At 57.0% G+C, this 27,983-nt stretch overlaps 7 protein-coding genes across 7 annotated transcripts; 5 read left to right on the top strand and 2 right to left on the bottom strand.

Moving 5' to 3' along the window:
- Window positions 1-60: 60 nt before the first annotated feature.
- Window positions 61-6,849, top strand: BJ171DRAFT_470521 (uncharacterized protein; the record flags this gene model as incomplete). Its single annotated transcript, XM_053108574.1, has 11 exons — window positions 61-282; window positions 440-506; window position 687; window positions 760-885; window positions 981-1,036; window positions 1,270-1,549; window positions 1,739-1,771; window positions 1,834-4,596; window positions 4,652-4,710; window positions 5,229-5,500; window positions 6,091-6,849. 11 exons carry the CDS (start codon window positions 61-63, stop codon window positions 6,847-6,849), a joined length of 4,638 nt encoding a protein of 1,545 aa, XP_052971629.1.
- Window positions 6,850-7,953: 1,104 nt separating this feature from the next.
- BJ171DRAFT_576339 (high mobility group box domain-containing protein) lies at window positions 7,954-10,200 on the bottom strand (the record flags this gene model as incomplete). Its single annotated transcript, XM_053113743.1, has 4 exons — window positions 7,954-8,655; window positions 8,909-9,214; window positions 9,338-9,700; window positions 10,075-10,200. The coding sequence occupies 4 exons, from the start codon at window positions 10,198-10,200 to the stop codon at window positions 7,954-7,956; spliced, it is 1,497 nt and encodes a 498-aa protein (XP_052971628.1).
- A 1,060-nt stretch (window positions 10,201-11,260) lies between these two features.
- BJ171DRAFT_594592 (uncharacterized protein) lies at window positions 11,261-12,253 on the top strand. Its single transcript, XM_053114533.1, has 2 exons — window positions 11,261-11,634; window positions 11,774-12,253. Exons 1-2 carry the CDS (start codon window positions 11,332-11,334, stop codon window positions 11,900-11,902), a joined length of 432 nt encoding a protein of 143 aa, XP_052971627.1. The 5' UTR covers window positions 11,261-11,331; the 3' UTR covers window positions 11,903-12,253.
- A 904-nt stretch (window positions 12,254-13,157) lies between these two features.
- On the top strand, window positions 13,158-15,997 carry BJ171DRAFT_1520 (6-phosphogluconate dehydrogenase). Its single transcript, XM_053105796.1, has 7 exons — window positions 13,158-13,401; window positions 13,627-13,660; window positions 13,786-13,888; window positions 14,164-14,467; window positions 14,603-14,933; window positions 15,108-15,665; window positions 15,818-15,997. Exons 1-7 carry the CDS (start codon window positions 13,388-13,390, stop codon window positions 15,929-15,931), a joined length of 1,458 nt encoding a protein of 485 aa, XP_052971626.1. The 5' UTR covers window positions 13,158-13,387; the 3' UTR covers window positions 15,932-15,997.
- A 669-nt stretch (window positions 15,998-16,666) lies between these two features.
- BJ171DRAFT_1506 (uncharacterized protein) lies at window positions 16,667-18,785 on the top strand. Its single transcript, XM_053105784.1, has 3 exons — window positions 16,667-17,108; window positions 17,304-17,585; window positions 17,734-18,785. Exons 1-3 carry the CDS (start codon window positions 17,019-17,021, stop codon window positions 18,337-18,339), a joined length of 978 nt encoding a protein of 325 aa, XP_052971625.1. The 5' UTR covers window positions 16,667-17,018; the 3' UTR covers window positions 18,340-18,785.
- A 992-nt stretch (window positions 18,786-19,777) lies between these two features.
- Window positions 19,778-21,982, top strand: BJ171DRAFT_1498 (peptide chain release factor eRF1/aRF1). The gene is made up of 3 exons (XM_053105771.1): window positions 19,778-20,051; window positions 20,377-21,387; window positions 21,644-21,982. Exons 1-3 carry the CDS (start codon window positions 19,932-19,934, stop codon window positions 21,815-21,817), a joined length of 1,305 nt encoding a protein of 434 aa, XP_052971624.1. The 5' UTR covers window positions 19,778-19,931; the 3' UTR covers window positions 21,818-21,982.
- Window positions 21,983-22,146: 164 nt separating this feature from the next.
- BJ171DRAFT_576334 (periplasmic binding protein-like I) lies at window positions 22,147-27,853 on the bottom strand (the record flags this gene model as incomplete). Its single annotated transcript, XM_053113742.1, has 21 exons — window positions 22,147-22,714; window positions 22,931-23,225; window positions 23,400-23,537; window positions 23,712-23,880; window positions 23,967-23,981; window positions 24,121-24,336; window positions 24,447-24,482; window positions 24,642-24,682; window positions 24,821-24,966; window positions 25,129-25,147; window positions 25,295-25,427; window positions 25,552-25,597; window positions 25,824-25,862; window positions 25,992-26,068; window positions 26,171-26,267; window positions 26,417-26,603; window positions 26,707-26,734; window positions 26,848-26,934; window positions 27,045-27,166; window positions 27,310-27,491; window positions 27,717-27,853. 21 exons carry the CDS (start codon window positions 27,851-27,853, stop codon window positions 22,147-22,149), a joined length of 2,778 nt encoding a protein of 925 aa, XP_052971623.1.
- Window positions 27,854-27,983: the final 130 nt, after the last annotated feature.

Genomic DNA, 27,983 nt, shown 5'->3' with positions numbered 1-27,983 from the left:
TGAGCAACCGACAGCCTTGACCAATATTCTCCAGGAGCTTTCAGCGAGGAATCAACGGCCATGCATCGACTGGCTACTTGGAGACAGCTTTGGGCAGCAACGCTGGCAGCGTTGCTCCTCGCAGCGACACACGCCAGCGCCGCTGTTGTATGCACCAACACCACAACGACAACTCAGGTCCAGCTTGCTGCAGACTTTCTATTTATCATTGATATTTCGGGGAGTATGTGTCCGTACCAGGCCCAAATAGCCAGTGGTCTCTCAGGCTTTGTCAAAAGCCTGGTCAGTCAAGGAGTCAATGCCCGGTTTGCCATCGCAACCATTGGCGGAACACCTCAACTTTACTTGCCATTCACGGTAAAGCGCTTTCACATCATGAGTGCCGATTGCCCGAACTACCTTTCCGTTGACGCTGTACTGACGAGTGCAATGCCTACAGAGCAACGGCACCGCCGCAGCTGCCGCCTTGAATGCAATCGGGTGCAGTGGTGGAGGACAAGAGGCCGGTAAGCTCAGAGGAACGTTCTGCAGTTCAGATACTCTTTAGCTGGACGGCTCGCTGACCCCTCGCGAGAGAGTACGGAACGAATAATGCGGCTCACCGGTGCAAAACGGCATGTGTCTTCAGGGCTCGAAGCTATCCGAGTGGTACTGAACAAACCAACCGATCTCGGAAAATCGTGCAGCGTAAGCGATCTTGCGCTTCACATGATGTAAGGGGACAGAGAGCGGCTGTTGCGTGTGAAATGATGCTGACAGGCCCTGGTATCAGACCGCCTACGTGTCTTCATCCACTCCATGCACGCTCTCGTGGAGGAGCGGAAACAATACGCAGAAGCAAATCATCTTAGTGACGGATGAAGATAGTGATCTACCCACCTTGTCGTAAGTCTGCTGATGGAGCATTGTAAACGCAAACTCAAAAAGTCATGACTAGTGGCAAACATGGCATCCCACTGATGTCCACAATCCATCGTTAGCGCCTATCGCGTCAATGGACAAAACTCGCAGCAGTATGGTTGCGCTGCGAAATACTGTAAGCATCGCTGCAGAGGAGCTGTTTGTGGTTCAAGCTGGGACAGTACCAATGCAACCACTGACTGGTTGATTTCAAATTAGCCATCTCCTCCAATACTCCATGCTCCAGTTCAAATTTGTTTGAGCCTCTCTTCCAAACAAGCATGTATATTGACTCATCCAGCTACGGCCAAGTTTACCGCACCAATGCTTCTCCAATAACACTGAACCAAAGCTTTTACGACGAAATAGCCCAGACTGCAAACTTGGTGATTCAAAACAACGCATTGGTCTCCATTTTGATCAAGTCTGACTTTAATGCCAACACTAACGGCCCCATAAGTACATTCGACAGCACGAATGCGTACTACAAATCCTTGGCTTCCAAATCTTCACCACCTCCAGCAACAAGTACTGTTCATACATCACTTGCGCAGTACGGTGATCCTGGGGCTGCTGTTCAATCGAGCGACTACAGTAACTTCAACGCCACTGCAACGTTGAGAAATCTTCAGGGTGATGCTGCTGCAAAGTCATTACAAGCTCAAGTTCTGCAAAGAAACGGCTATTGTCGGGTTTATCCACTCCAAACTTTCATAAGCAACTCCGGCTCGGTATCGACGTCGATGTACACAGCACAGTTTTTCGTCCAAGGTAACAAAGGTTAAATCTTTGCATCGGCGAACTGGAATTGAAACTAACATATAAAATCACTATACAGTCGTCAATTCAACATCGTGCATCACAGTTCCAGGTATGATGGAGGAGTATTGGCCAGATGTCTTGGAAATCGTTACTGACAATACCTTGTCATAGACCCCTCGCCGTCACCAAGTCCATCACCCAGTCCATCACCCAGTCCAAGTCCATCTCCATCGCCTTCTCCATCGCCTTCTCCATCACCAAGTCCGTCTCCGTCTCCATCGCCAAGTCCTTCCCCTTCACCTTCGCCCTCTCCAAGTCCATCTCCAAGTCCATCTCCAAGTCCATCTCCATCTCCATCTCCATCTCCATCTCCATCTCCATCCCCAAGTCCATCTCCATCTCCTTCACCATCTCCCTCTCCATCTCCATCTCCATCCCCAAGTCCATCTCCATCTCCTTCACCATCTCCCAGTCCATCCCCATCTCCGTCTCCCTCACCATCTCCCAGTCCGTCCCCATCTCCCAGTCCGTCCCCATCTCCAAGCCCTTCGCCATCTCCTTCCCCAAGTCCGTCCCCATCGCCCTCACCTTCACCTTCACCCAGTCCAAGTCCGTCCCCATCTCCATCCCCATCTCCATCTCCATCACCTTCACCATCTCCATCACCTTCACCATCTCCATCACCTTCACCATCTCCATCTCCATCACCTTCACCTTCCCCGAGTCCGTCCCCATCGCCCTCTCCAAGTCCATCTCCATCTCCATCTCCATCTCCAAGTCCATCTCCCTCTCCATCTCCATCTCCGTCACCGTCACCGTCTCCAAGTCCTTCACCATCTCCATCTCCATCTCCTTCACCATCTCCCAGTCCATCCCCATCTCCGTCTCCCTCACCATCTCCCAGTCCGTCCCCATCTCCCAGTCCGTCCCCATCTCCAAGCCCTTCGCCATCTCCTTCCCCGAGTCCGTCCCCATCGCCCTCTCCAAGTCCATCACCCAGTCCAAGTCCGTCCCCATCTCCCTCACCATCACCATCTCCATCTCCATCGCCATCTCCATCCCCATCTCCATCCCCATCCCCATCTCCATCACCTTCGCCATCTCCATCACCTTCACCATCTCCATCACCTTCACCTTCCCCGAGTCCGTCCCCATCGCCCTCTCCAAGTCCATCTCCATCTCCATCCCCATCTCCATCTCCATCCCCATCTCCGTCTCCCTCACCATCTCCCAGTCCGTCCCCATCTCCCAGTCCGTCCCCATCTCCAAGCCCTTCGCCATCTCCTTCCCCAAGTCCGTCCCCATCGCCCTCACCTTCACCTTCACCCAGTCCAAGTCCGTCCCCATCTCCATCCCCATCTCCATCTCCATCACCTTCACCATCTCCATCACCTTCACCATCTCCATCACCTTCACCATCTCCATCTCCATCACCTTCACCTTCCCCGAGTCCGTCCCCATCGCCCTCTCCAAGTCCATCTCCATCTCCATCTCCATCTCCAAGTCCATCTCCCTCTCCATCTCCATCTCCGTCACCGTCACCGTCTCCAAGTCCTTCACCATCTCCATCTCCATCTCCTTCACCATCTCCCAGTCCATCCCCATCTCCGTCTCCCTCACCATCTCCCAGTCCGTCCCCATCTCCCAGTCCGTCCCCATCTCCAAGCCCTTCGCCATCTCCTTCCCCGAGTCCGTCCCCATCGCCCTCTCCATCTCCATCTCCATCTCCATCTCCATCTCCATCTCCATCTCCATCTCCATCACCTTCGCCATCTCCATCACCTTCACCATCTCCGTCCCCATCTCCAAGCCCTTCGCCATCTCCTTCCCCGAGTCCGTCCCCATCGCCCTCTCCATCTCCATCACCTTCACCATCTCCGTCCCCATCTCCAAGCCCTTCGCCATCTCCATCACCATCTCCTTCACCATCTCCCTCACCATCGCCATCTCCAAGTCCATCACCCAGTCCAAGTCCGTCCCCATCTCCATCTCCCAGTCCATCTCCATCTCCCTCGCCATCTCCGAGCCCTTCGCCATCCCCGTCCCCATCACCTTCCCCAAGTCCATCTCCCTCACCATCGCCATCTCCGTCTCCGTCACCTTCTCCAAGTCCCTCACCCTCTCCATCGCCATCACCCTCGCCATCACCCTCGCCATCTCCGAGTCCCTCTCCATCACCGTCACCCAGTCCAAGTCCGTCACCCTCTCCATCGCCATCCCCATCACCCTCGCCATCACCACCTCCCAGTCCATCTCCATCTCCATCGCCTTCTCCATCACCAAGTCCGTCTCCGTCTCCATCGCCAAGTCCTTCCCCTTCACCTTCGCCCTCTCCAAGTCCATCTCCAAGTCCGTCACCATCTCCATCTCCATCTCCATCTCCATCTCCGTCTCCATCTCCCTCTCCAAGTCCCTCACCCTCTGCATCACCCTCACCATCACCATCCCCGAGTCCATCGCCATCGCCATCGCCATCTCCATCTCCGTCTCCCTCACCTTCACCATCACCGTCCCCATCCCCCAGTCCGTCTCCATCTCCATCTCCATCACCAAGCCCATCTCCATCACCAAGCCCATCTCCCTCTCCTTCTCCATCGCCGTCTCCAAGTCCTTCGCCATCAGCATCACCATCTCCCTCTCCAAGTCCATCTCCATCTCCATCACCAAGCCCATCGCCGTCTCCAAGTCCCTCTCCGTCTCCAAGTCCCTCTCCGTCTCCAAGTCCCTCTCCGTCTCCAAGTCCCTCTCCGTCTCCAAGTCCCTCTCCGTCTCCAAGTCCCTCTCCGTCTCCAAGTCCCTCTCCGTCTCCAAGTCCCTCTCCGTCTCCAAGTCCCTCTCCGTCTCCAAGTCCCTCTCCGTCTCCGTCTCCCTCACCTTCTCCTTCACCCTCGCCCTCGCCCTCGCCCTCGTCAGCCCCAGCTCCTTCAATCACCTGTGCCGCCTTACCGAATTGGTCGTGTGGAAACCAGTATTGGGGACCCTCCTCAAGCTATCTCACTGGCGGATACAGCCTCATTGTTCGTGGTGACGTGGTTGTCAGCAATGGTGGTATGTAGTCAATCCTCACTGGAGCCATTCGATATCAGTGAATATTTTTATGGGCCGTAGAGTGGGTCCTGATATGTTGTTTGTTATGGATATAGAAGTGAGCGCATAGTGTTGGGATTTGAAAGGCACATAGCGTTCTGATCGGGTTCCGCTTGGGAGTTTGGCGCGGGCCTGGATACCGTTTCTCACGCACAATCATCTACATCTCATATATGGTCGCCCACCATCAATATCAATAATCAATGTCAACCATCAATATCAACCATCAATATTACCATCGGTGGATTCAATCACCAAATACCGACAAATACCAACAAATGCCGACAAATATCAATGTTCTATCCACCGATCGCTTCCGATCCCTACGCCGTCTACGGACCTTCTGTGCCATCGTCCGGATGCCATCATCCGCTATTGCTATCACGCGATCCATATGTCTCCCTCACATCATCGATACGTCACCCTCGCTCTATTTCGTCCTGTGCGTTCTCTTTTGGACCTTGGACGCGCTCAAACAGCCATTGGGGGGAGAATCGCAGTCGGCGGAAGCATCGTATCCAACAACCTGGATGTTGGTCGCTCCCTTTACGACGGCCAGTTTGGTTCGTGCGACCAAGTTACTGGCTTCCTCTCGCAGAACCAACTCCCGGTCTATCTTGCCAACTCGGCGATTGTCGATCAGAGCGTCAACAAGTCGATGGTGGACGCGCGATTCTCGACCGACTCGGCCCTGACGGTATCGAACGGCTATTTTGCGAGCGGACAGAACGCCACCGAATCAGTATCGTTTGTAAGCTCAGGATGCGGATCGATCTATGTAAGTGCAAGCGATTCATGATGCATGATGCATGATGTACGATGTACGATGTACGATGCACGATGCACGATGCACGATGCACGATGCACGATGCACGATGCACGATGCACGATGCACGATGCACGATGCACGATACATGGGCTCGCGCGAGCGGCGGATCGTGATGTGGGCAGTGGGAGCGCCGGTGAATCGGAACGTTGGTGACAGTAGTATTGAGTGGCAGCGAGCTCGAGCTGCGGTTGTTGTGAAGCAATTACTTGGTGTTGCAGTGCTCCTGCGCTGCGTGACTGAATGCTATCAGCCGAGGACATTCGCTCACATTTTATCGCTCAACATATTCCTGGGTGCATCTGCACTATAAACCTCCACCCATGTTTGAATGTACTTGTGTGCATTGCATGTTTGCCACAACCCACAACCCACAACCCACAACCCACAACCCACAACCCACAACCCACAACCCACAACCCACAACCCACAACCCACAACCCACAACCCACAACCCACAACCCACACATTGCGCCTTCGTGGTCACTCTGTCGGATCTACGCCGCCGCCATCAGAACAAGACCGACTTCACCGCCACCTTCTCGTATCTCTCGGCGCTCTCCTCAAGCCTCGCCGCCGTCTCGGCCAATGTCCAGTCCTTCCTCAACGGAACCGACCTGACCCTTGATCTCCGCAACGCCAACGCCTCCTCCAACGTGTTTGCCGCCTCGCTCTCGGCCGCAAATCTGCAGCAGGCCCAGCGGATCGTGCTTTTAGGCGAAGATGTTCTGACCTCGTGTCCGTCGGCCACCCTGATTATCAACGTTGGCGGCACCAGTGTCTCGGTCGGCAGCTGCGACATGTCGGTCCTGGAGCCGTATCGCAGCCGAGTGATCTTCAACCTTGTGGCGGCCACCAGCCTCCAGCTGGCCAACGTCGAGCTCCAAGGAATGATTCTGGCCCCGAGTGCTGATGTGGCTTCGCCGTCGGGCGTCGTCTATGGCAACGTCTATGCCAACAGCTACAAGAACGACATTGGGTCGACCCAGGCGGCCATGACGATCGAGTACCAGCCGTTTGTGGGCTGCATCCCGACCGAGAGCGTTCCGACATCGACGGGTCCGTCGATCGGGGTGATTACGGCGTCGGTGGTGGGCGGCGTCGCTGCCGTGGGAGCCGCTGGAGCTGCAGCATTCTTCTATCGACCGGGATCGGTGTCGTCCAGCGTCATGAACAGCGGCGTCGGCGACGCACTGTCGAATGCCGCACGGGCCAATCCGCTGTACGAATCGCCAGGCGGCGTCTTTGACAATCCGCTGTATGTCGGGGCGTAGAGACTCTGGGTCGAACACCCTCCCCTCCTCGCTCTCTTTCTATCCAACTCTTTGGTCTCTGTCGTTGCTCAGCTCTTTGCTGCAATTATTCCGCTGCAACAGCCAGGGCACCGTCAACTCTCCTCGTCAGCTCTCATCGTCAACTCTCTTTTTCAACTCTCGGGACGCACCCGACTCTTGAAGCATTCTCTTGAGACATACCCGACTCTTGAAGCATTCTCTTGAGACATACTCAGCTCTCGAGACATACCCGACTCTCGAGACATACTCGACTCACGACCCTCCTCACACTGACACCCTCGATGGTCGTTACTCGCTCCCTGTGCTATACTCTCTATCCCCTCTATACTCTATACCCCCTATACTCTCCATCCTCTCTTCTCCGTCATTAATCTCTATCCTCTAATCTCTAATCTCTAATCTCTAATCTCTAATATATCCAAAGTGTTGATGGCTCTGTCGGTGCACTGGTGTTTTGGGCTATCATCCAAACTGGTGCTGACCTGCTGGTGGTCCATGTCCTGGCCAGTGGGTCCTGGCACTTCTCCTGTGATCTCAGCTGTATTTCAACTTGCCGCGAACGACCATCCATTCTTGGTTCCGCTTCATGTGGACACCGGACCACCCATTGAAGTCATCCATTTCACACGCCTTCGCCTCCACCTCCCTGTCCCAGTTTCGTGTGTGTTATTGAATTCCTTGGTGTCTTTCTTGAAACAGGAAGGACTACTGATCATATTTGAAACATAGGTCCGAGTCCTACGGGCCGTCAAGGACATGTATGCACTCAATGGCGGCATGACTCGACATCAAACAGATAATATCATAATCGTCAAACCAACACAAAATGGCACTGAATAGAAGCACAGAAAGCGGCTGCAACGCAATACTGAACAGCAAAACGTTTCACATCAAAACTGGAAAATTTCTGGGATGGCGCAACAGATCAATCACAATCGACGATCGTAAAGAGTTTCCACGGTAAGTATGGGTGGTTGTGAAGGTGCAAGCAGTGCATTCTTCGTCATTGAGGGGGGGGGAATACGGAGGCAAGGGCCGTTCATGTTACCCCGGATCCGAGCACACTCCTATTCGTGTTGATCCTTATCCTCGTCGACCTCGTTTCGTGGGCGGCTCAGCCGCTGACTCGCTCTGGTTTTCGGACTGAGCCTTGCGGGTCCTGGCCTGCTTTGGCTGTGTCGCAGGCGCATTTGATGTCTTTCGCTTGCGCTTCTCGATCTTTGATGTCGCTGTGTCACTCTGGGCACTGGTATCCGTCTTGGGGGATATCTTGGCTTTGGCGGGCGTTGATGCCTTGGTCGCCGACTGAGTTTGTCGGGCTGCAGGACGGACTCTGGTCTTGCCATTGCGCACAGGCGCCAATGGAGCAGGCACTGGAGTTGGGCTGGGGATAGATGCAGCGACGGTGCCTTGAAGCGTGGCGGGTGAATTGCCCCCTTGGTTTGCGTTGGCATTATTCCCCACGCTCTTGATGGCGTCGCCTCCGTTATTGTTGTTGCTGGGCCCAGCAAGAGGTATTTCACTGGAGGCAATCATGTTTGAGAATTGGAACATCGGGAAGCCGACTGGATAGATACTGGCGACTGCAGTTTCGGTGCCGGTCATGGGGAGATGGCCATGGCTGTGGGTCTGATCGCTGACCATGCTGCCGCTGAGTGATGCAGCCAAACTTGTCGCCACCGGGGCGCTCCCACTCCCACTGGCGCCGACGTCATGCAAGCCTTGGTAGGCATCCTTGGCGGCCTTGTATGTCCGCATCTTGAGCTCGTATTGGTCCAGATACGGCTGCATCACAGGGGAGAGGATCAGCAAGGAGCTGTCAGTAAAGCGACGATGGTGTGCGCATCGCCGGCTTTGGTGCGGAACGGGGAATTGTTTGATACGCTCTGTGTCCCACTGTGCAATGCTGCAACCACCGACAACCGGACATATCGATGGGTTTTGTCGCAGGGTTCCCGCCGGGACAGCGATCTCCGCGATTCATGCTGCCTTCCCACGCAAATCGTGGGTTGTTTCGTGACCCAGCTACTGCGCTCACCTGCCGCTCCTGATCGCTGAGACCTCGCCAGAGCACTCCAATGGTCTTGACAATCTCGTGAGGCTTGAGATTGGGGCGCTCGTGTCGCAGGCGTTCGCGCACTTCGTTGCTGAAGATGATGAAGCTCGTCAGCGGTCGAGGAGGAATGTTTGGATTGCGGTTGTAGCGGCGCTTAGCCTTGGCCTCAGGCGGGCCGGGCTTGACAGGCTCGATGGGCTGGAGGCTCTTGGGGGCTTGGTTTTGGTGGTACTCCTCAATGGCGGCGTCGTATTTCGCTTTGGCGGCCTCGTACCGGGTTGTGTATGGCTATGAATGTGCAGAGAGATCAATAGCCATGCGTCAATCCACGACAGAAGATTGAGTAGAGGGTCTCGTCGGCACAGCCAAGAGAGTGGAAGACAGCAGCTCGCGAACACTGGGGGTCCGTACCATCCTTTCTTCGTCAGCCATGGTTTTCCACAGCTGGCCGATGGTCTTGGCGACATCATGCGGGCCGAAGCTGGGGTTCTGCTCGCGGACCTGATCGCGGATATCCTCGCAGAACATGAGGTAGCTCGTCATGGGGCGTGCAGGACGATTGGGATCCTTTGTCCGGGCATGCTTGGATGCAGGCAACACCGTCTGGGCCGGGATGGCAGGCGCGGACACAGCCGGGAGGACGGGCCCGGGAGAATGCTGGATGGGTGGCTCTGAGGCAGGGGCGGCCAAGGGTAGGGTCGTCGAGAGACATTCGAGACAGGCATCCTTCAGTCTCTGGAGCGAGATGATGGTGTGGTCGACGGCGGTGGCGAGCTGGTGGCGAAGGAGCAAACCCAATGGTGAGGACAGCGACGGATCATGAGCAGCAGCGGAGCGGATAGTCAACATGGCCCCGTCAGGGAAAGCGAGATGGACCAGCATCGCACACAGCCAGAGAACCAGAGACTCGTGGGGGGAAGATGGAGGAACGGACAGCTGGCAAGAGAGAGGTGTAGCCAAATGACAAGAGGCTGACGGCTTGCCCACTCAGCCGACGGGTTGTGCCCATTCAGCGACGACATGGCCCAGGAAACACTTGGGGATGCTGAGATCCGCCGTCCGGACCCCGCGGATGCATCACCAGAAGGCACCATGAACGGCAAGGAGCCAAGGAGCCGTGCAGGGTCATGCAGGACAGGCAGACCCACCTTGATGACCGTTCGCTGGTGGCTGGCAATGTCGATATGCACAGGACCAGCGGGGTCGATGCGGACAGGGACGATGGACGGGACGGTGGGCGGGACGGAGCCCGGGTTTCTGGGTGTTCGGCCCATCGGCGGCTGGAGATGGACGGCGTGGACGCGGGCGTGGGATAGGGGTTGTATGGCAGAAGGGCTCGCGCGAGGCAAGGGAGGGCCAGGCCTGTGCGTGAGAACAGGAGGAGGGCCCTGGTGGGCAAGCGGGCGAAGGAAAAGGAGCGGCCCAGACGAAGGCGAAACGGCGGCGCGGGTGTGTGTGTGTGCGGGCGTGGGCGGCGGTGGGTGCAAATGCTGGCGGATGGGCTGGGGCGGTGGCATGGGAGCGCTGGTCGAGGACATTGGGCTGCTGGCACTTGATATTCCGTCGATGGCATTTGATGTGCGATCGATGGCATTTGATGTGCGATCGATGCTTGACGGTCGATGTGTGGCCGATCGCTGATGCACTCGCAGATGCATTTGCTGATGCATTTGCTGATGTACTCGCTGATCACTTGCTGATGCACTCGCTGGTGAACCGGGCATATCGCCACGACATGCGGTCGAGGGCGGCCGCTCTTCTGGATCCTGGATCCTGACGACACAGCAACCCCAACATCGATCGGTGCATCCAAAGTCGCCGGGACCCAGATGGCAGTTCCCAGGACGAGCTCGCTGCCCAAGCCCATGCCAGATCTGGTATCACCGGCATGTCCCGAGCGAGACGAGCCGAACAACCATCATGAGCGAGTCGGTCTTTGGCTGGTCCACCATTCAGCCAGTGAGTCAGCACCGAGTCAACATCGAGTCAGCATCGAGCCAGCACCGAGACCTTCTCGCCTCCCCAGCGAGAGCGCGCCGTGGCGCACCGTGAGTCACTGCCGGCTCAATGAATTCATCTGCTGTGATCGCGCAGCACAGGCGCGTCGCTGCTGCCGCGCCACCGTCGCCCCGCTGGCAAGGCCGCCGTGTGGCGCTGCAGACCGGTGTCCGCCTGCGATTGGCTGGCTGCCAGCGCACGCAACGCCATCCCGGCTGCCGGCGGCGCGGTTCCCTCCAGCACGGGCGGCTGGTGAGTCATGATGACGGGCATGCCCGTCGACGACGATAAAACCGCGACGGGCCGATGCGTCGCCGGGTTGGTCTCCACTGTGTTTCTTCCACCAGTTCCAACAGCGCCATCTGCCTCCAGCACCCGCACCCGCCTCTCTCTCCAACCTGCCTGTCATGTCGCACTACGTCATCGGCCTTGACCTCACCGACGCCTCGTCGTTCACCTTCACCTGGGCCTACCGCCATCTCCTCAGCGACGGCGACACCGCTACCATCATCACCGTCCTGCCCGGCTGGACCGAGGGCACCACCAAGGTCTCCGAGCTCACTCCCGAGATGAGCGCCGCCGAATCGCTCGCCCAGGAGCGCGCCAACAACCTGCTCCTCGAGATGGAGAAGACCGAGAAGCGCCAGATCGAGACTTACTTCCGTGTTGTCCACGCCGACCAGGATCCTCGTGTTGCCCTCTGCAATGCTGTGAGTATTACTGTCCGCAGCCCGTCGACGGCGGCTCCGATCGCCATCAATCGCCATCAATCGCCATGAATCGCACGCATGGATTGAGTGACTCTCGGGCTGGCACTGACTCTGTCCCGGCTTTCTCCCTTTGCCTCAGGCTGTCAACCTCAAGGCCAGCACTCTCGTCCTTGGCTACGACCAGAAAAAGTCCAGCCACGACTTTGGCGCCTACTGCCTCGACCACTGCCAGGTTCCCGTCGTTGTTGTCCGCCCCACTCTGCTCTAAAGCAGTAGCCCTGTGATCTTGTCACAGAGGAATGCCACAGAGGAGTACCAGGACAATCCGCAGCAGTCCGTGTCTCATCGCCGGGGGCTTGCTTGCTTGCTTGCTTGCCCGCCTCGAGCCTGGGCGATTCGGTCTGGATTGCCAAATGGTATACCCTCTCTGTCCAACTCTTTCCTCCACTCTGGCCTCGCCATCCAAGCCCACGTATTGCTAGGTCCATACCCAGCGATACAACTCATGTAGAATAGAGAGCGCGCCTCGCAACGCGGCTCGCCAACACCCATCCTGCACTGTCTACATCGGCGGCATTCATTAATAAAAACGGAGCACCCTGTATATCACCCTCTCTGGCTCTTGAAAACACATCCGTCCGTCGCCCACCATGGGGAGCGAGTGTGGGCAAAGGACAGGATGCATCGTCCGTCTTGCGGCTCACGGCCCAGCGGGGGTAATCGCACGGCCCGCAGATCATCATATGCCATCGGGTGTCCACAACGCCTCTGTTCCGGTCGCTGCGCATGGCGTGGCTGGTTGGCGCTGTTTGCCGAGCCAAGCCTCGGAGCGCAAGCCCAAACTCCAAGCATAAGCTCCAAGCATAGACTCCAAGCCCAGCCGCAGGTTTGTCATCGCCAGGAACAGCGCCAGGCGCCAGGGCGTATCAGATGCTGTACGGATCGGTGCCAGGCGCGATAGCAGCATGACGAGACCCTTGGCACAGATCCCACCTGCTTTGAGACAGGACGGGACAGAGCGAGACCCGTCCTGGATCTGCCTGCCGTGGATCCATGCGAGCAGCAGCAGCGATTCAATTCGGCAGGATCGATGCAGCAGCGGGCATGGCATGGCATGGCATGGCATGGCATGGCATGGCAGAGCATCGTCCGTTCTGCCACCGAGCGAGAGCAGACAAGAACGAGACCATCCAGAGACCAAGACCGGCAGGACAAGGCCGGCGCCGACGCCCAATCCAATCCAGTTCGGTCCAGTCCAGTCCTGTCCAGCCCAGTCTTGCCGGACCCAATTGAGACAATGTCATCTGTACTCTGCACTTGATACACCTGCACTTGATAAATCCACACTTGATACACCTGCACTTGATATCTCGCACTCTGCGCTTGATATCACGGCGCTAGACAAGTCTCTCGCACTGGATCTGCCATGTCCTCCCTTTCACCCCCTCGCTGACAAACACCCCGCTGGCTGGTGCCGTCGCGCTCCAATCCCCGCGGCTGATCTCGTTCCCGTTTTTGCTTTTTCGCCCCTCCATCGCCTTCGATCGCCGTCTCTCGCCCTGGCCCTCGTCCGCGCTCTCTCCCCCAAACCGCAATCTTGTGTTCGCGCAGCCGTTTCTCGGCCCTCGCCCGCAGCACGCCTCTATCGCGATATAAACCCGTTTGCGTCCCGCCGTTGCCTCGACCCTTGCGTTGCTGGAATCGTCCTGCCTCATCTGCTCTCCACCTGCTCAATCCTTCTCCATCGCAAACCATGTCTGCTCCCACGTAAGCCCTTGATCTCATCGCGCATGTCTGGGTCGTGGTCTGCGGAGGTTTGCCAGCCGCATTGTCTAGGTGTCGATGCTGCTATCTTCTGCTGCCTCGGCTTCTTTTTAAAGAAAGGGGGAGGAGCTCCACAAGCGCTTACTCTCTGGCTCTGGCTCGTCTGCATGCTCTGTGGCATCGCCCAATTTCTCTATTCGCTCGGCGTCGCTCCCGTCGTTTCGGCAGTGGTGATATCGGTCTTATCGGCCTGGCCGTCATGGTACGTCTTCGCCATCATCTTGCTCTCCCCTGCCGCTGCTCGTCGCGACGGCTGCTTGTTTCTCGGTCGATCTAGTTGTTGACACCGATCTGCCCTTTGCCTCCAACCTCCTCCGCCAAATGCAGGGTCAGAACCTGATCCTCAACATGAACGACCACGGCTACACCGTCGTTGCCTACAACAGAACTGTCGAGAAGGTCGACCAGTTCCTGGCTCACGAGGCCAAGGGTCAGTGTCGATCCCGCACATCGTGCGCCTGCGCGTCTCGAGCGAGTTCCTCCATAGATCCACCGCTGTGCAATGCACCCCTGGTTGTCTCGCTCGTGGATCTGGCTGGATCTGGCCTTGGGCACACCCGTCGTCTTGCGGCCCACGCAGCGACGGCGCTCTGTCGTGCTGGGCACCACCACCCCGCTCAAAAACGTGCAACTGTCCGTGGCCGCAGTAGCATTCGTGCTAACCTCGAGCCTCTATCCCGCACCGGCTCCCCTTCGGCCTTCTAGGCACCAACATCCAGGGCGCCCGCTCCATCGAAGAGCTCTGCGCCAAGCTCAAGCGCCCCCGCAAGGTTATGCTCCTTGTCAAGGCCGGCGATGCCGTCGATGCCTTCATTGCCCAGCTCCTCCCCTACCTCGAGGCCGGTGACATCATCATCGATGGTGGCAACTCGCACTTCCCCGACACCATCCGCCGTGTCAAGGAGCTCGAGAGCAAGGGCTTCCTCTACGTCGGCGCCGGTGTCTCTGGCGGTGAGGAGGGTGCCCGCTACGGCCCCTCGATCATGCCCGGTGGCTCGCCTGCTGCCTGGTAAGAGCGTGTCGTGTTGTGCGTCTCCAGCCCCCTGCAGTGGCATTGTGCCGCGTTGTGCCGCATTGCCGCCTCGCGCAACGTTGCTTCTTCGCCTGACCCTGCCCTTCTCCACCTTTTGTTGGTCTGCTGTAGGCCCCATCTCAAGTCCATCTTCCAGGACATCTCTGCCAAGACTGCTTCCGGCGAGCCCTGCTGCGACTGGGTCGGCGAGGGCGGCTCTGGCCACTACGTCAAGATGGTCCACAACGGCATCGAGTACGGAGACATGCAGATCCTCTCCGAGGCCTACTCTCTCCTGAAGGACGTCCTCGGCCTCTCGCACGAGGAGATGGGCAACATCTTTGAGGAGTGGAACAAGGGCGAGCTCGACTCTTTCCTGGTCGAGATCACCCGCGACATTGTCCGCTTCAACGACGAGGACGGCACTCCTCTCGTCGCCAAGATCCTCGACAAGGCTGGCCAGGTACGTTCTTGCTGCTGCCCCGTTTTGGTCGTGGGTCTTGCAAATCGGCCGAACAGAGGCTGGTGGTATGTCCTGCTTCGCCGGCTGGTCACAGCGACACCACGCACATACATATTGCCACGGTGGCTGACTCGATTGTCCTTTCCTCCCGCCTTTCGACTCGCCGTCTCTCAGAAAGGTACCGGCAAGTGGACCGCCATCTCTGCCCTGGACCTCGGCACCCCTGTGACCCTCATCGGCGAGGCTGTCTTTGCTCGCTGCCTCTCGGCTCTCAAGCAGGAGCGTGTCCACGCCTCCACCATCCTCAAGTCCCACGCCCAGGCCCAGTTCACCGGCGACAAGCAGCAGTTTGTCGAGGACATCCGCCAGGCCGTCTACGCTGCCAAGCTCATCTCGTACGCCCAGGGCTTCATGGAGCTCCGTGAGGCTGCCAAGGAGCAGGGCTGGAACCTCAACTACGGCGGCATCGCCCTCATGTGGCGTGGTGGCTGCATCATCCGCAGCCGCTTCCTCGGCGACATCACCAACGCCTTCCGCAAGAACCCTGGACTCCAGAACCTCCTCCTGGACTCGTTCTTCACCGACGCCATCCACCGCGCCATCCCCTCGTTCCGTCGCGTCGTCTCGCAGGCCGTCCTCCTCGGTGTCCCCGTTCCCTGCTTCTCGTCTGCCCTGTCTTTCTACGACGGCTACCGATCTGCCAAGCTCCCCGCCAACCTCCTCCAGGCCCAGGTGAGCATGATCCACCCGTCTGGCTGTTGATTGTGTGTGGTTTAGACGATGGGTTGTCATCAGTCATACCGCTCGCCATGGCGCATTTACCACGGCAATCAGCCCTGTCGGCCGATCTGGTTGCTGACGCTTCTACTTCTCCTTGCCAACAGCGTGATTACTTTGGTGCCCACACCTACGAGATCGAGGGCCAGGAGGGCAAGTGGGTCCACACCAACTGGACCGGCCGCGGCGGCCGTGTCGCCTCGTCGACCTACAACGCCTAATTTCCCACCTCGGCATCATCCCCTCCACCATCCGGCCGAGAGACGGCGAACGATTCAATCCTAGCCCAATGTCGGCCGAAAAGGAAGGAGGAGATATATCTCACCCCCTCCCAATGCATACCAACGCATCTATCACAACCCCCAGCTGTCCACGCAACGGAAAACCGATAACGTTTGTCCAGAGCTCTGGATAGCTGCCGCCCCTCTGGTGTCCCTTTGTGCGGGACTCACTAGCTGTAATTTTGATTCTGCTGTGCGAAACACGCTTTCATTCCACAGCACTACGGTGTGGTGAGAGAGAGGGTTCGGTTGATTGCATCCTGGGGCGTGTTTGTTTTGGGTGCTGGTCGTTCTCCCCTCACCAAAACACTGATTGGAGCGATCGTCTCTGTCGCTATCAACAGCCAAACCAACAGCCAGACCAACAGCCAGACCAACAGCAAACGCCTGTCAGCCACGTCAGCACGTGTGTTCTGTTGTCATACCGACCCACCTTTTTTTTTTTTCTCGCTGTCGCTCTCGATTCCCGCGCTAATGCCCGCGGCCCCCTGTCATTAGCGCTGCTGTCGCCCTCTCCCACATCTCCCTCTCGTGCTCTCCAGCCCGTCTTCCCGTCTTTGACCCAAGCGCGGCATCCTCATTTCCCCTAACCCCTCTATCGCTCATCCCTGGTCGTCCCGTTAGACACCAATCTCCCGCCCCCCCCCACCAGGTTCGATCGCTGTGCTCGGATGTCTGCATTTCGCCATTCATCCACATGGATCCTCTGTAGCCTCTCTACTGGCTCCCTGCTTGGCGATCGTTGAGCCTTTGTCACCGATCGCCGGCGGGCTGTGGCTCGGAGCGATCGCTCGATCTTGTTCCGGAGCGCAGATCTTTCCCAGGTGCCCCCACCAACTAACAACAAACCTGTCCCCACCACTACCTTGCCCTCCATGTCTCCCATCTTGCCCATCCATCCATCCATCCATCCATCCCCAACCCTGGTCCTATCCGTTGGGATCTTGATCCCGGCCCACCGTGACTCCCTGTAACCCAATCCCGTCTGTTCCCCCGGCGGCTTCCATCCGGCCCAGAACTCACAGACATGGGCAGAAAACCGAGCCCCGCGACTCTTGCTCTGCAACAGCAGAACCGTCTCAGCGCTGAACTCGCCGCAACCGAGACAGGCGTGAAGGTAAGACCCTCCAGTCCTTCCTTCTGCGTCGTTTATTTGTACTTTGTGTGGCGATCCAAATGTTCATATCCCGAAGGTCCGTCGAAGGATCGCACGGGCAATCGAGTTTCCTTGACTTCCAATCGTGATCCATGAAACCTCGACATCCTTGCTGCTGCATGCTTGCTCATATCGCACTGCCTTTGGCGGCTCCAGTTCATCAACGCCATCGGCCAAGTCGTCGACGGCCTGCGTGCTCTGACCGAGCAGCTGGCAAGCTTCCTCCCGACCAACAAAGAAAACAACAGACAGGACGGAGGTGCCCACAAGAAGAAAGTGCGTGATCCCAACCGCCCGGCTCCGCCTACCTCGGCCTATCTCCGCTTCGTCGCCTCGGTCCGCGACGAGATTGGGGAGCAAAACCCCAACTTTAATCAGATGGCGATCACCACCGTTGCCGCCGGACTGTGGGCCAAGCTTACTCCGGAGGAGCGACAGGTAGAGTAAGCGCGTCGCCGTATCGGGCACTTACTGTGGACCCGCTGGCTGATCCCATTTCCACTTTTCATACCCATCTCCACTGCGATCTTGCTGGTATCATCGGTGGAATTCATCGTTGTGGCTGCATGCACGCACCCCCCCCCAGCCCTTCTACGACGCCTACCACAAGGACAAGCAGATCTACGACGTTGCCAAGGAGAAGTACAACCGCTCGCTGAGCTCCAAGGGTGCCGAGAAGCGCAAAGCCGCGGATACCCTGGAGGGCGACAGCGACGAACCGGAGACGCCTCTGCGGGGAGTGAAAGAGGAGAACGACGATGGCTCTCAGGAAGACGAGGAGGAGGACGAGGAGGAAGACGAAGAAGAGCCTCCGGCACCCCCGGTCCCCGTCGTCCAGATTCCCAAGGCCAAGAAGGCCAAGACGATCCCTGAGCCCGCGCTTCCCAAGCCCAAGGCCCAGGGAGGCAAGAAGGACGACTCTGCCAAGAAGAACCAGCCGACCACCCCGACCACTCCTAATGCCAAGGCCAATCCCGCCGGCACTCCCAAGGCGGTTCCCAAGCCTATCTCCACGGGCAAGCCTGCTCCCGGCACCCCGACACCCAAGAGCCAGCCGTCGCCCAACCCCAAGAACTCGGCTGCCAAGCCTGCCGCTGCTCCCGTCACCTCGCCGACTGGCGCCGCCGATGGCAAGAAGGGCCGTCGGGCCAAGCTTCGCCGCGGCACGGCCACCGCCGAGTCGGAGGAGTAAGTAAAAGGAGGGGGAGGGAGGATGGTGGTGGGAGCTGCTGCTTCTCCAGGCTCCAGTCCAAGACAAACCCCCGTCCTCGGCTGGGACCGTCCGAGAGTTGCTGTCCCAGCCTCGCCCGTCACCCGCCACTGCACTTGATATATGATCCTGGGTCGTGATGGCTCCCCTCGCCCCAGTCGTTTGTGTGGAGCAGCTTTGCCGCAGCATTTTGGTTTCTCAGCCTCCGAGCGAATGTGCTCATCGACAAGGGGGGGGGGCGGAGCCCATGAGAGCCAGGCCAGGTCAATCGGTCGCGATTTCGACCTCACCTGTCCAGGACTCTGGTGTCTCCAGTGCGCTCAGAGGGGCATATCGAGGCATGTCAAAGTACAGAATATACGCCATGACTGATCACTGGTCGACAGGAGGACGTTGGGATCGTGTCCTGGACCCGGCTGGGAGCGGCCAAGTGCAAGTAGCTTGAGCGATTCCATTGGCAAGCCATCTTCATGAATTCCCATCGATGTGTGTGTGTGTATGGGATGCTCTCGCTTGGCGAGATGCCACCGAGACCATCGCCGAGACCATCGCCGAGACCATTGCCGAGATGCCCCGGACACACACACACGCCAGACACACACACACACACAGTGGCTGTGGCGCATGCGACTGCGCCCTTTTTTTCCCTCTTTTTTTCGTGCCTTTTCGGGCAAAAGTCGGGCCGCGGCGATTGCGTCGTTTGCGGGTGCTTGATTCTCCTCTTGGGAACGCTTTGCCGATTTGGATTATAGCCCAGCGTCGAGTCCGGCCCCCGGTCCTGCTCTGCTCCTCCTCCTGCTCCTCCTCCTATCACCGCCATCCCGTGCGTCTGCCGCCCAAGCTGTAGAGAAGAGAGGGTAAGCTCCTTGATCCTGCATCCATTCGAACTCCTCCATCTTTACCCTCCCCCCCCTTTCCTGTCTGTCTTTCCTTCGGGGACGGGAAAGAGCCGCTGTCCGATGCTCGCTGTCTGTTGCGATTCCGCTCGCAGACGCTCGGCCGCGCCTGTCGTCGTGGTCTTGCTTCCTGACGGGCATTGTCCGGTTCAGGGCATCGTTCTCGCCGTCAATCGACCTCGTTGTATCTCGTCGATGGATCTCGCTTGATCCCGGAAAGCCACCGCGTCTGCTCCTCTGCCCAAGCTCGGCGTCACTCGACTCCTGGATCATCATTCGGGCTGGAGCCAACAGGCCCTCGCTGCACACAACCCTCGCATTCGCCGAGACAACGACGCACATGTCCGACGTGGATTTGCCTCCTGGCATCTATCTGCAAGACTCCAAACCAGCTCGCCCCCCTGTCAATCCTTTCCAAGCCGCTTTCAGCACGTTTCTGCCTCCTTCCCCCACTTTTATTTATTCTGATTGGTTTCAACCGCTCCCAAGCTCGCATCCAGGCAACCATGTGCCCAATATTATCCTAATCCATGTACATCGTTGCTACCCATCTTCCCGTGGTCGTGCATTGTGGCTCGCCATGTCGGTTGCTGTGGCCCTCCAATCCTAGACATCGTTTCCCTGCCATCCCGATCCCCCTAACAGCACCCATCAGAGCATCAAGCCAGAGCAACCAAAATGAGCGACAAGCCCGAATCCGGAGACTCCAACATTGAGATGTGGAAGATCAAGAGGCTCATCAAGGGCCTCGAGGCTGCCCGTGGCAACGGAACCTCCATGATCTCCTTGATCATTCCCGTACGCATCGCTCCATCATTTCATCGCTCCAGCCTTGCGTCGATCCGTCTTTGCATCTCTTTCACAGAGAGAACTCTGCGATTTGTGGTGGATCAGCTGGCCATGTCCAGCCTGTGTCCAATGCATCTTGTGATCCACATCGCCAGTGTCGCCAAAGTAGTTTTTGGGAAAGTGCACGCATACTGACCCATGTCATTTCTTGATGGCGCATGTGTTTGCGACACGCCACACCCAATTCCATCGCAACCAAACCGACCCTGCCGCCTCCAATGCGCTTCGGACTTGCTCGGTCCACGATCATGCCCACCTGAATCGCAACGTGCAGCCCAAGGATCAGATCTCGCGAGTTGTCAGAATGCTGGCAGATGAATATGGAACAGCCTCCAACATCAAGTCGCGTGTCAACCGTCTCTCCGTGCTGGGCGCCATCACCTCAACACAGCAGCGTCTGAAGCTCTACACCAAGGTGCCCCCCAACGGTCTGGTCATCTACTGTGGCACGATCATCACCGAGGAGGGAAAGGAGAAAAAGGTCAACATTGATCTGGAGCCCTTCAAGCCCATCAACACCTCGCTCTACATGTGCGACAACAAATTCCATACCCAGGCCCTGGCCGAACTGCTCGAGTCCGACTCCAAATTCGGCTTCATCGTCATGGATGGTAACGGCACTCTCTTTGGCACCCTGGCCGGCAACACCCGCGAGATTCTGCACAAGCTGACCGTCGACCTGCCCAAGAAGCACGGCCGCGGTGGTCAGTCCGCCCTGCGTTTCGCCCGTCTGCGTGAGGAAAAGCGCCACAACTACGTCCGCAAGATTGCCGAGCTTGCTGTCCAGTTCTACATCACCAACGACAAGGTCAACGTCACCGGCCTGGTCCTTGCTGGTTCGGCCGACTTCAAGACCGAGCTCTCGCAGTCCGACATGTTTGACCAGCGCCTGCAGGCCAAGATCGTCAAGGTTGTCGACGTCTCCTACGGCGGTGAGAACGGATTCAACCAGGCGATCGAGCTGTCGACCGAGGTGCTCCAGAACGTCAAGTTCATCCAGGAGAAGAAGCTGATCCAGCGGTACTTTGACGAGATCTCCCAGGAGACCGGAAAATACTGCTTTGGTGTCGTCGACACCCTCGAGGGCCTCTCGCAAGGCGCCGTCGAGACCCTCATCATCTGGGAGAACCTGGACATTCAGCGGTACACCCTCAAGAACCCTGCTACCGGCGACGTCACGGTCTTGAACCTCACCAAGGAGCAGGAGAAGCAGAGAAGCTACTTTACCGACTCGGCAAACAATGTCGATCTGGAAATCGTCGAGAAGATCACGCTCCTCGAATGGGTAAGGTTGCGGACTCTGATTGGTCATGCAGCCGGATATCTGGGGTTGTCTCTGGGAACAAGAAGATGGCTGCGCGATTTGGGACGAGCACGCATGGCCCTGCCGCTTGACTAACACTGACCCCACTTTTGCGGCATGCGCCTGGCTGTTTGGTTCTGCTGTACATCCACATCCACATCCACATCCACATCCACATCCACATCCACATCCACATCCACATCCACATCCACATCCACATCCACATCCACATCCACAGCTGGCGGAAAAGTACAAGGACTTTGGTGCCTCGCTCGAGTTTGTCACCAACCGATCCCAGGAAGGATCGCAGTTCGTCAAGGGCTTCGGTGGCATCGGCGGTCTGCTGCGATACAAGGTCGATTTTGCCGCCCAGCAGCTCGACTCGGATGACGAGTACTACAGTGACTTCTAAGTTTCCCCTTCCCCTTCCACCCCCCCCCACCGTTTCCTGGATGTGCATCATGCCTCTTTTGCCAGCACAAAAGACATGGGTTCATACATCTTGTATATTGCCTCGTCCATGCTGTCCGACCCAGAGGCGCTGTTTCTGAATGACAACATGGAATGCCTTGAACCTTGTCTTGTTGCTTTGTGCGATTCAGTCTGAATGAACAGCCTTGGGAACCCTCTTGTCCATGATTGATCCCCGTAACTTACACGCGCTGTGTGTTCAGCCGATACATGTGTGCCAATGGCGCCCTGTACTGCCGAGGAATGCGCCTCAGCTCGGTGCACTAGCGCTCAACACTGGTCTATGCCATGCCCGGAGCCCGATGTCGTTGTGCGGCTGACGGACGATTCACGCAGTCTTGTCGTTGTCTTATATCCGAGGCGCATTTCCTCGACCTTGGACACGGACTTGCGGCTCTGGTTCTGGCTTGGGCTTGGACTTGGGCTTGAGCTCGAGTTCTGGCTCTGGCTCTCATTCGGGCTCTGGTTCGTGAGGACGCCTTTGGGAACGCTGTTCATTCTCTTCCGGATCTGCTGGACGCCCTCGGTCGAAACATATCGACAGCCCTGGTAGATCGGCCACACGACCAAGAGAGCCGGCAGAACCAGCAGAATGCCGGTCGTCCAGTACTCGTTGGACGAAGTGCGGTGTTGGCACAGGCCCATGAGACACAGGAGCCTGGCTGATTTGGTGACGTTTTCAAAGACCGTCGAGTGCGGCCGCACAATTCCGTGGGGAACGGCAATCACCCAGAGCCCAACGAATACGCCCGTGGCATAGACCGAGGCGTCGGTCGAGCCATAGGCGACTGTCAAAATGATCAACAACGTGCGTTCCATGACATCGACAACGTAGTAGCTGGCGGCCGTGAGAGTTGGGGGGGGGACGTCGGAGTGGACGAGCACGAGAGGCGATGAGTGCAAAGCCGCAACATCGAGCGGCCGGAGCGCACGCAGTCCACAGTCCACAGTCCGTCCCTCACCTCCATCGCATCTGCCACATCCGGTACATCTGCCGCGACATTGGTTTCACGATGACATCCCGATATCCACCCCCCCATCATCGCTGGCTTACTAGTAGTATCGGCGCTTGAATGGCGTCACCAGCGCGGCCAGATCATGGTCGTCCAGCTTGTCGCCGTGGTTGCGCTTCCAGAGTAGCCAAGCAGTCAGAATGGGAAAGACAATGATGCAGCCCACCAACACAATCGTTCCAATGACCATCAGGATGATGTGCTGCTGGCTATTGAAGCACTGGATTGATGGATGGGCTCGGAGATAGGACTGGCTGCCGATGCGCTCGCAGTCAAAGAGTGCCAAGCTCAAATCGACGACGGGAAGGTGGATCAGGAGCGTGATGGTGATCAGACCTGCGCGATTCCCATCCCCACCCACAAAACAGGATGTCAACAGACTGATAAGTTGCGGGACGCGGCGCCGCTCTCCAGAGGTAAATGGCCACCAGCCAGCAGGAGGCATGCCAAGATGATGCCGATTACTCCGTGCTGGGTGCCGATTACTCCGAGCAGGGTGCCGAGGCTTACTTTTCATGAACACACTCCTCATCATATTTGGCTGGAGATAGGTCGGCAGACGCCTTTGGATCCATTCAGCCATCGCATTTGTTGCCGCCAGCTTATGGATCATTCGGATTGCGAGATAAATCAAAAGGAGCTCGATGACTGGAGGGTGGTGAACGAGTGCATACGGTCAGTCGAATGGATGATATGCCATCAGCAAACATGGGCAATGGCACTCCCGATGAATCGAGACAGAATCCAATGCTATTATAATGTCCGGTGCTCTGCCTCGCAAACAAACGGCGGCATCGATGGCTCCAACTTTCAGCGACTTACGGAAAGTCGCCGGCCAGACAAAGTTGAAGAGGACGCGACCGTAGGTTTGGGTCGGGAAGAGACAAAGACTTGTGCTTGTGCTGAGGCTCATCAGATTGCTGAGTTGAATGCGCAGGAGCGACAGATACTTCCAGATCTCTGCTTGCGGGTCCAATATGAGACCTGCGAGCTGCTCGCGCGTGTCAGCCATGATTCCCGTCCTGGATTATGCGGAGTATTGCATGGCGCGACGCAATCCCGCATGGTGAGGCATACCTGGTAAAAGAAGAGCTGAGACGGATAGCGTTCATTCTCAGCATACGCTGCCTTGCGATCATTATCGCCTTGGCCACATCAGGCCCAATGACAATAGTCTGGTGCAAGTCGATTCGATGCTGCCCCATTTATACACACGGCGGTCATGACTCACCATTTCCTGAAGAAACACGGACGAAGCCCCCGGCAGAATGATGCTGAGGATACTGACTCCGATCCCAACGATCAAGATCAAGAACATCAGGCCACCTGATACCGAGTTGCATACGCTGCATGTATATCCCCACATGGACATGCCGCTCGGACAGCCGTCGCAGAGAATGCCGTTCGAGTCGCCGTCGCATTGCGTTTCCAGCGGACAACCGCCACTCTTTGAGGCATCACGATGAAGAGTAGGTGTCAGCACGCGCTTTCACGAGAGGGATATCGGCACTCTCTTTCAGGGTGCTTGGCAGTTGACATCGCAGTCCGATCACCCACCGAACAGCAGTTCGTGCCACTGGTGCAGTAGTAGAGCTGCGGATTGGAGAGGCTTGAAGATGGATCTCGCCACCACCCGGCCTGGACCAGCAGACTGCCCCCGCCAGAGCATATGCCTCCCGGGGGACACGGCCAGCAGGGATCTCCTGGAACAAGGTTGAATGTTCCAGACTGGCATGAAGTGCATATCATCACATTGATGTTGTTGACACTTGTGAGCGACATTGCCGTGCCCGCTGGACAGGTTAGATCTGAATCAAACGTGCGAGAGAGATGAGAGCGGCGTCGGCGCGGCTTCGATGGCTTCGGTGTGTCGGGAATAGGCACGATGCTTTGGCGATCACGTTTTTCGGACCCACGCAACGAATACCCACTTTTCAAGGTATCTGGTGGATCAACGGTGGACCCTCCAGCATACACAAGCGTTGCACCCGAGATATTGGACCATGTGTTGTTGCTCGAATAGTACACGGCAAACGGAATGGCGCTGCCTAGTCTCGAGTAGTAGAACTGATATGCGCTGTGGAAAGCCAGATCGGATCCGAAGCGGGGCTGAGTCTCATCGCGTGAAAATCGTGCCTCAAATCAAAGCGAGCGGCTCTGGCGGCTTTGGACACATCGGATGCTGCTGGCCCTAGAATATGGTATGCGTGCAATTATGCCGACAGGAATGATATCATACCCCATCAAATCCCCGTTCGCTGGTGAAGGGAATCGACAGTCAAGTCAAGCATCGGTTAGGCTGACACAGCGACGACCTTGCCATCTTGCTGCTTCCTCATCCCTCAAACTCCCAAGGCCCAGGAATCGTTTTCACCAGCCGAGAGCAACGGTGCCAAGATACGTACAATCGAGCAACATCTGTGGCGAAGTCTGCAGAGAGATGTTTGGATTGCTGAAGGTTGCAGGAAACTGATAGCTCCCCCTGAGATTCCCAGCGGCAAGATTGGCCAGCGAGTACGATGTATTTGATTGCAACAACTTGATCACGATGCGCCCGGCACAGTGGAGTCAAAGACACAAGGACACAGGGTTAGGTAAATCATGCGAGACGCAGTGCGAGCGCGGCATCATTCTCGCCAACTTGCAGCATCAGACCCACTACCTGGTTGAATCCGTAGAGGAGCACTGAGAGACAATCCAAGGTATATCTACGAGTGCAGAGTTTGGGTGTGCGCATATCGTGTGAGCTTGGCTTCTCAGAGATGTCCATGATTGTCCACATTACATGTTGGAGATACGGGCGCAAGTCTCGAGGGCACAATGCAGTCACAGGCCAGCAAGCATCTTCACGAGTGTAAAGAGCCAGTGCAATTGGACCGTGGAACTACCAATAAAGTGCATGGCAACGCCGCACTGCCATATTTCACAACTTACAGAGAGTCGCTCAACAAGGGCAGCCGGGAATATGGATAGCTGTACCGGCGCAAATGACATCAGTGATAGCCAACAGCAGATGAGATTTGAGACACCTAGCACGGGTTTACGCTCCCCACATATCGCCTCTGCATCCTGTCGATGCCTTGTATACCTACTCAGCCTTACCGTGTGATGTTCGAAGCGCCCCACGCCGATGTAAAGTTCAAAGTGTATGGCTCGATTTGCTCGAGCGGGGTACTAATCTGAACAACAACAATGAACAGCGACGCGCAGCGAGTTACAGTGCCGCTCCAAGTCAAGTAGGCAAGTGCATGCAAATGGATTGCGGTTGCTTCGAGACTCACAATTGTACCGTCTAAGGCCGACGCAGATGCGAGCTGTGTCTGATTCTGGTCGACTTCGAGCATCCACACATAGTCTGGCCCGTATATTCCTCCGTTACTGATTCAGGAGGAGGAGGCGAGTTCGTCAGAAGTGCCGCTGAGCTGCCCACGCATTTGTAAATGCTCTGCTCGCCACCACCGACATCGATTCCGAGAGGGATGCCATTTCGCAATCTATCCCTCCGTGGCAGCTGCAGACGGTTGTACCTGAGATATCCTTGCGTTTTCACCCACACATCCGCAGTTCCCAAGAACAAGAATATGGCCGCGCCACAGGTTTTGAGAGTAATGACGGCGTTCTCGATTTCGCCAGTATTGACTTGGGGACTGATCTGGGCTGAGGCGAGGACGATGATGTTGCTGGTTGCGGCTTGCTGCAGGGCATTGTCGAGCACTGGCGTTTTCCGATATGTGCGAATAAGCGGTCGTGGTCGGCTGGAGATGTGGGACTCACCCCGAGCAACCCATTTATCGTGCCAAATGCTGAAAATACGTACATTGAGTGCCAAGAGCATCATTGGTGGCCTATCAATCGACATTGCCGGCAGTAGCGAGAGCAACTTGGTTCAGCTCAAGGACAGTCTCCATCAAGCAAAATACGCCACCAGTATGGCTGCAGCACACGGGGCTCGCCATACCAAGATCGCAATCATTCTCCACGACTTCCATTTCACAAATTCAAGCAACGAGGCGACTCGGTGATTATCGGGTTGGACGGTTCGGAGCTTTGAGGCGGGGGAGTTTCGTCGAGTTGGTATCAGTAGCCAGGCGCTGCGCAAGATACAGAGCCGCGAAATCCCGAGCAGCACGCCCGATAAGCGCACATGTTACCTACAAAGTTGAAATACGAAACCTTGTTGCTTAAATCTGCGAGGGTCGTCACGCCATCGCACTGGGGAATCGTGTAGCCCTGCATTATAATTGACGCCGTTGTTGCAACGCTCGAGACCCCTGGACCTGTGGCATCAGCAAACGGCTATTGGGAAGTGCACTCGATGCGGGCGAAACGGCGGAAGGCATCGACTGAGATTGATAGCTGGGCTATTTGCGGTTGATACACGACAAGCTCCGGAGTAGCATCCCCAAACTCGACCCGTTACCAATGATGGCGGTGGCGCCACTCGCGATCATCTGGTAGACTCGCTGGACGACACTGGATGGCACTGGGTTGACGGTATCATAAAGCAAAGATACTTGGGCTCCGGGCAAAAGATTCGGATCAAAGGTATTGTTGTTGATCTGCTCAATGCGAAAGCTGAGCATCTCGGCGACAGTGGGGCACCTGCAGTCGAAAGCAACGCGAGAACCAAAGCCATGAGCGCGAGCCAGTTCGTGGCTCCTGGATGTGCGGAAGGTATTCCCATGCCCACAACCCGCTGGCCGAGTGAGCCGTCGTCGCGAGAGCTGTGAAGCCTTGACTCTGGATATGCAGCTTTCCATCCACACACGTTTGGCTTTCCTTCCCTCGTCTTCGAGATCTCGGTCCTGTCGCGATGGCAATGCTTACCATAGTGGCGGATCGCTGATGGCGCAGAGGAATCCAACAACCAAGGGGGTGGTGCGCTGCGTTCCCGCAACTACTTTGATTTGAAGTGGAAGCAGCAGGAACAGCATGAACATCCACGTTGGCCTGCGGTCGAGCATGCTTGCGACGTCGAGGCAGATCCTGGATGGCTTCATGATCGCGGAGCTCTGGCGTCTTATAGCGCCGCCGTTGCATATGCTCGCAGCCGTTCCATATGCTCTCAGTTTCTCCATATGCTCGCTTTTAAAT

The sequence above is a fragment of the Polychytrium aggregatum genome (genome assembly GCF_025602895.1).
Source record: "Polychytrium aggregatum strain JEL109 chromosome Unknown BJ171scaffold_1, whole genome shotgun sequence".
NCBI classification, from domain to species: domain Eukaryota; kingdom Fungi; phylum Chytridiomycota; class Chytridiomycetes; order Polychytriales; genus Polychytrium; species Polychytrium aggregatum.
Note: the sequence above shows the minus strand (reverse complement) of the source record. Positions and strands in the feature narration are given on the sequence as shown.

Coding starts and splice junctions, on each gene's coding strand:
- BJ171DRAFT_1520 (XM_053105796.1), top strand. Junction 14,934..15,107: donor TCCTCGACAAGGCTGGCCAG/GTACGTTCTTGC, acceptor GCCGTCTCTCAG/AAAGGTACCGGCAAGTGGAC. Junction 15,666..15,817: donor CCAACCTCCTCCAGGCCCAG/GTGAGCATGATC, acceptor CCTTGCCAACAG/CGTGATTACTTTGGTGCCCA.
- BJ171DRAFT_594592 (XM_053114533.1), top strand. CDS start 11,332: ATGTCGCACTACGTCATCGGCCTTGACCTCACCGACGCCTCGTCGTTC. Junction 11,635..11,773: donor GTGTTGCCCTCTGCAATGCT/GTGAGTATTACT, acceptor CCTTTGCCTCAG/GCTGTCAACCTCAAGGCCAG.
- BJ171DRAFT_1506 (XM_053105784.1), top strand. CDS start 17,019: ATGGGCAGAAAACCGAGCCCCGCGACTCTTGCTCTGCAACAGCAGAAC. Junction 17,109..17,303: donor CAACCGAGACAGGCGTGAAG/GTAAGACCCTCC, acceptor TGGCGGCTCCAG/TTCATCAACGCCATCGGCCA. Junction 17,586..17,733: donor TTACTCCGGAGGAGCGACAG/GTAGAGTAAGCG, acceptor ACCCCCCCCCAG/CCCTTCTACGACGCCTACCA.
- BJ171DRAFT_1498 (XM_053105771.1), top strand. CDS start 19,932: ATGAGCGACAAGCCCGAATCCGGAGACTCCAACATTGAGATGTGGAAG. Junction 20,052..20,376: donor TGATCTCCTTGATCATTCCC/GTACGCATCGCT, acceptor CGCAACGTGCAG/CCCAAGGATCAGATCTCGCG. Junction 21,388..21,643: donor AGATCACGCTCCTCGAATGG/GTAAGGTTGCGG, acceptor CCACATCCACAG/CTGGCGGAAAAGTACAAGGA.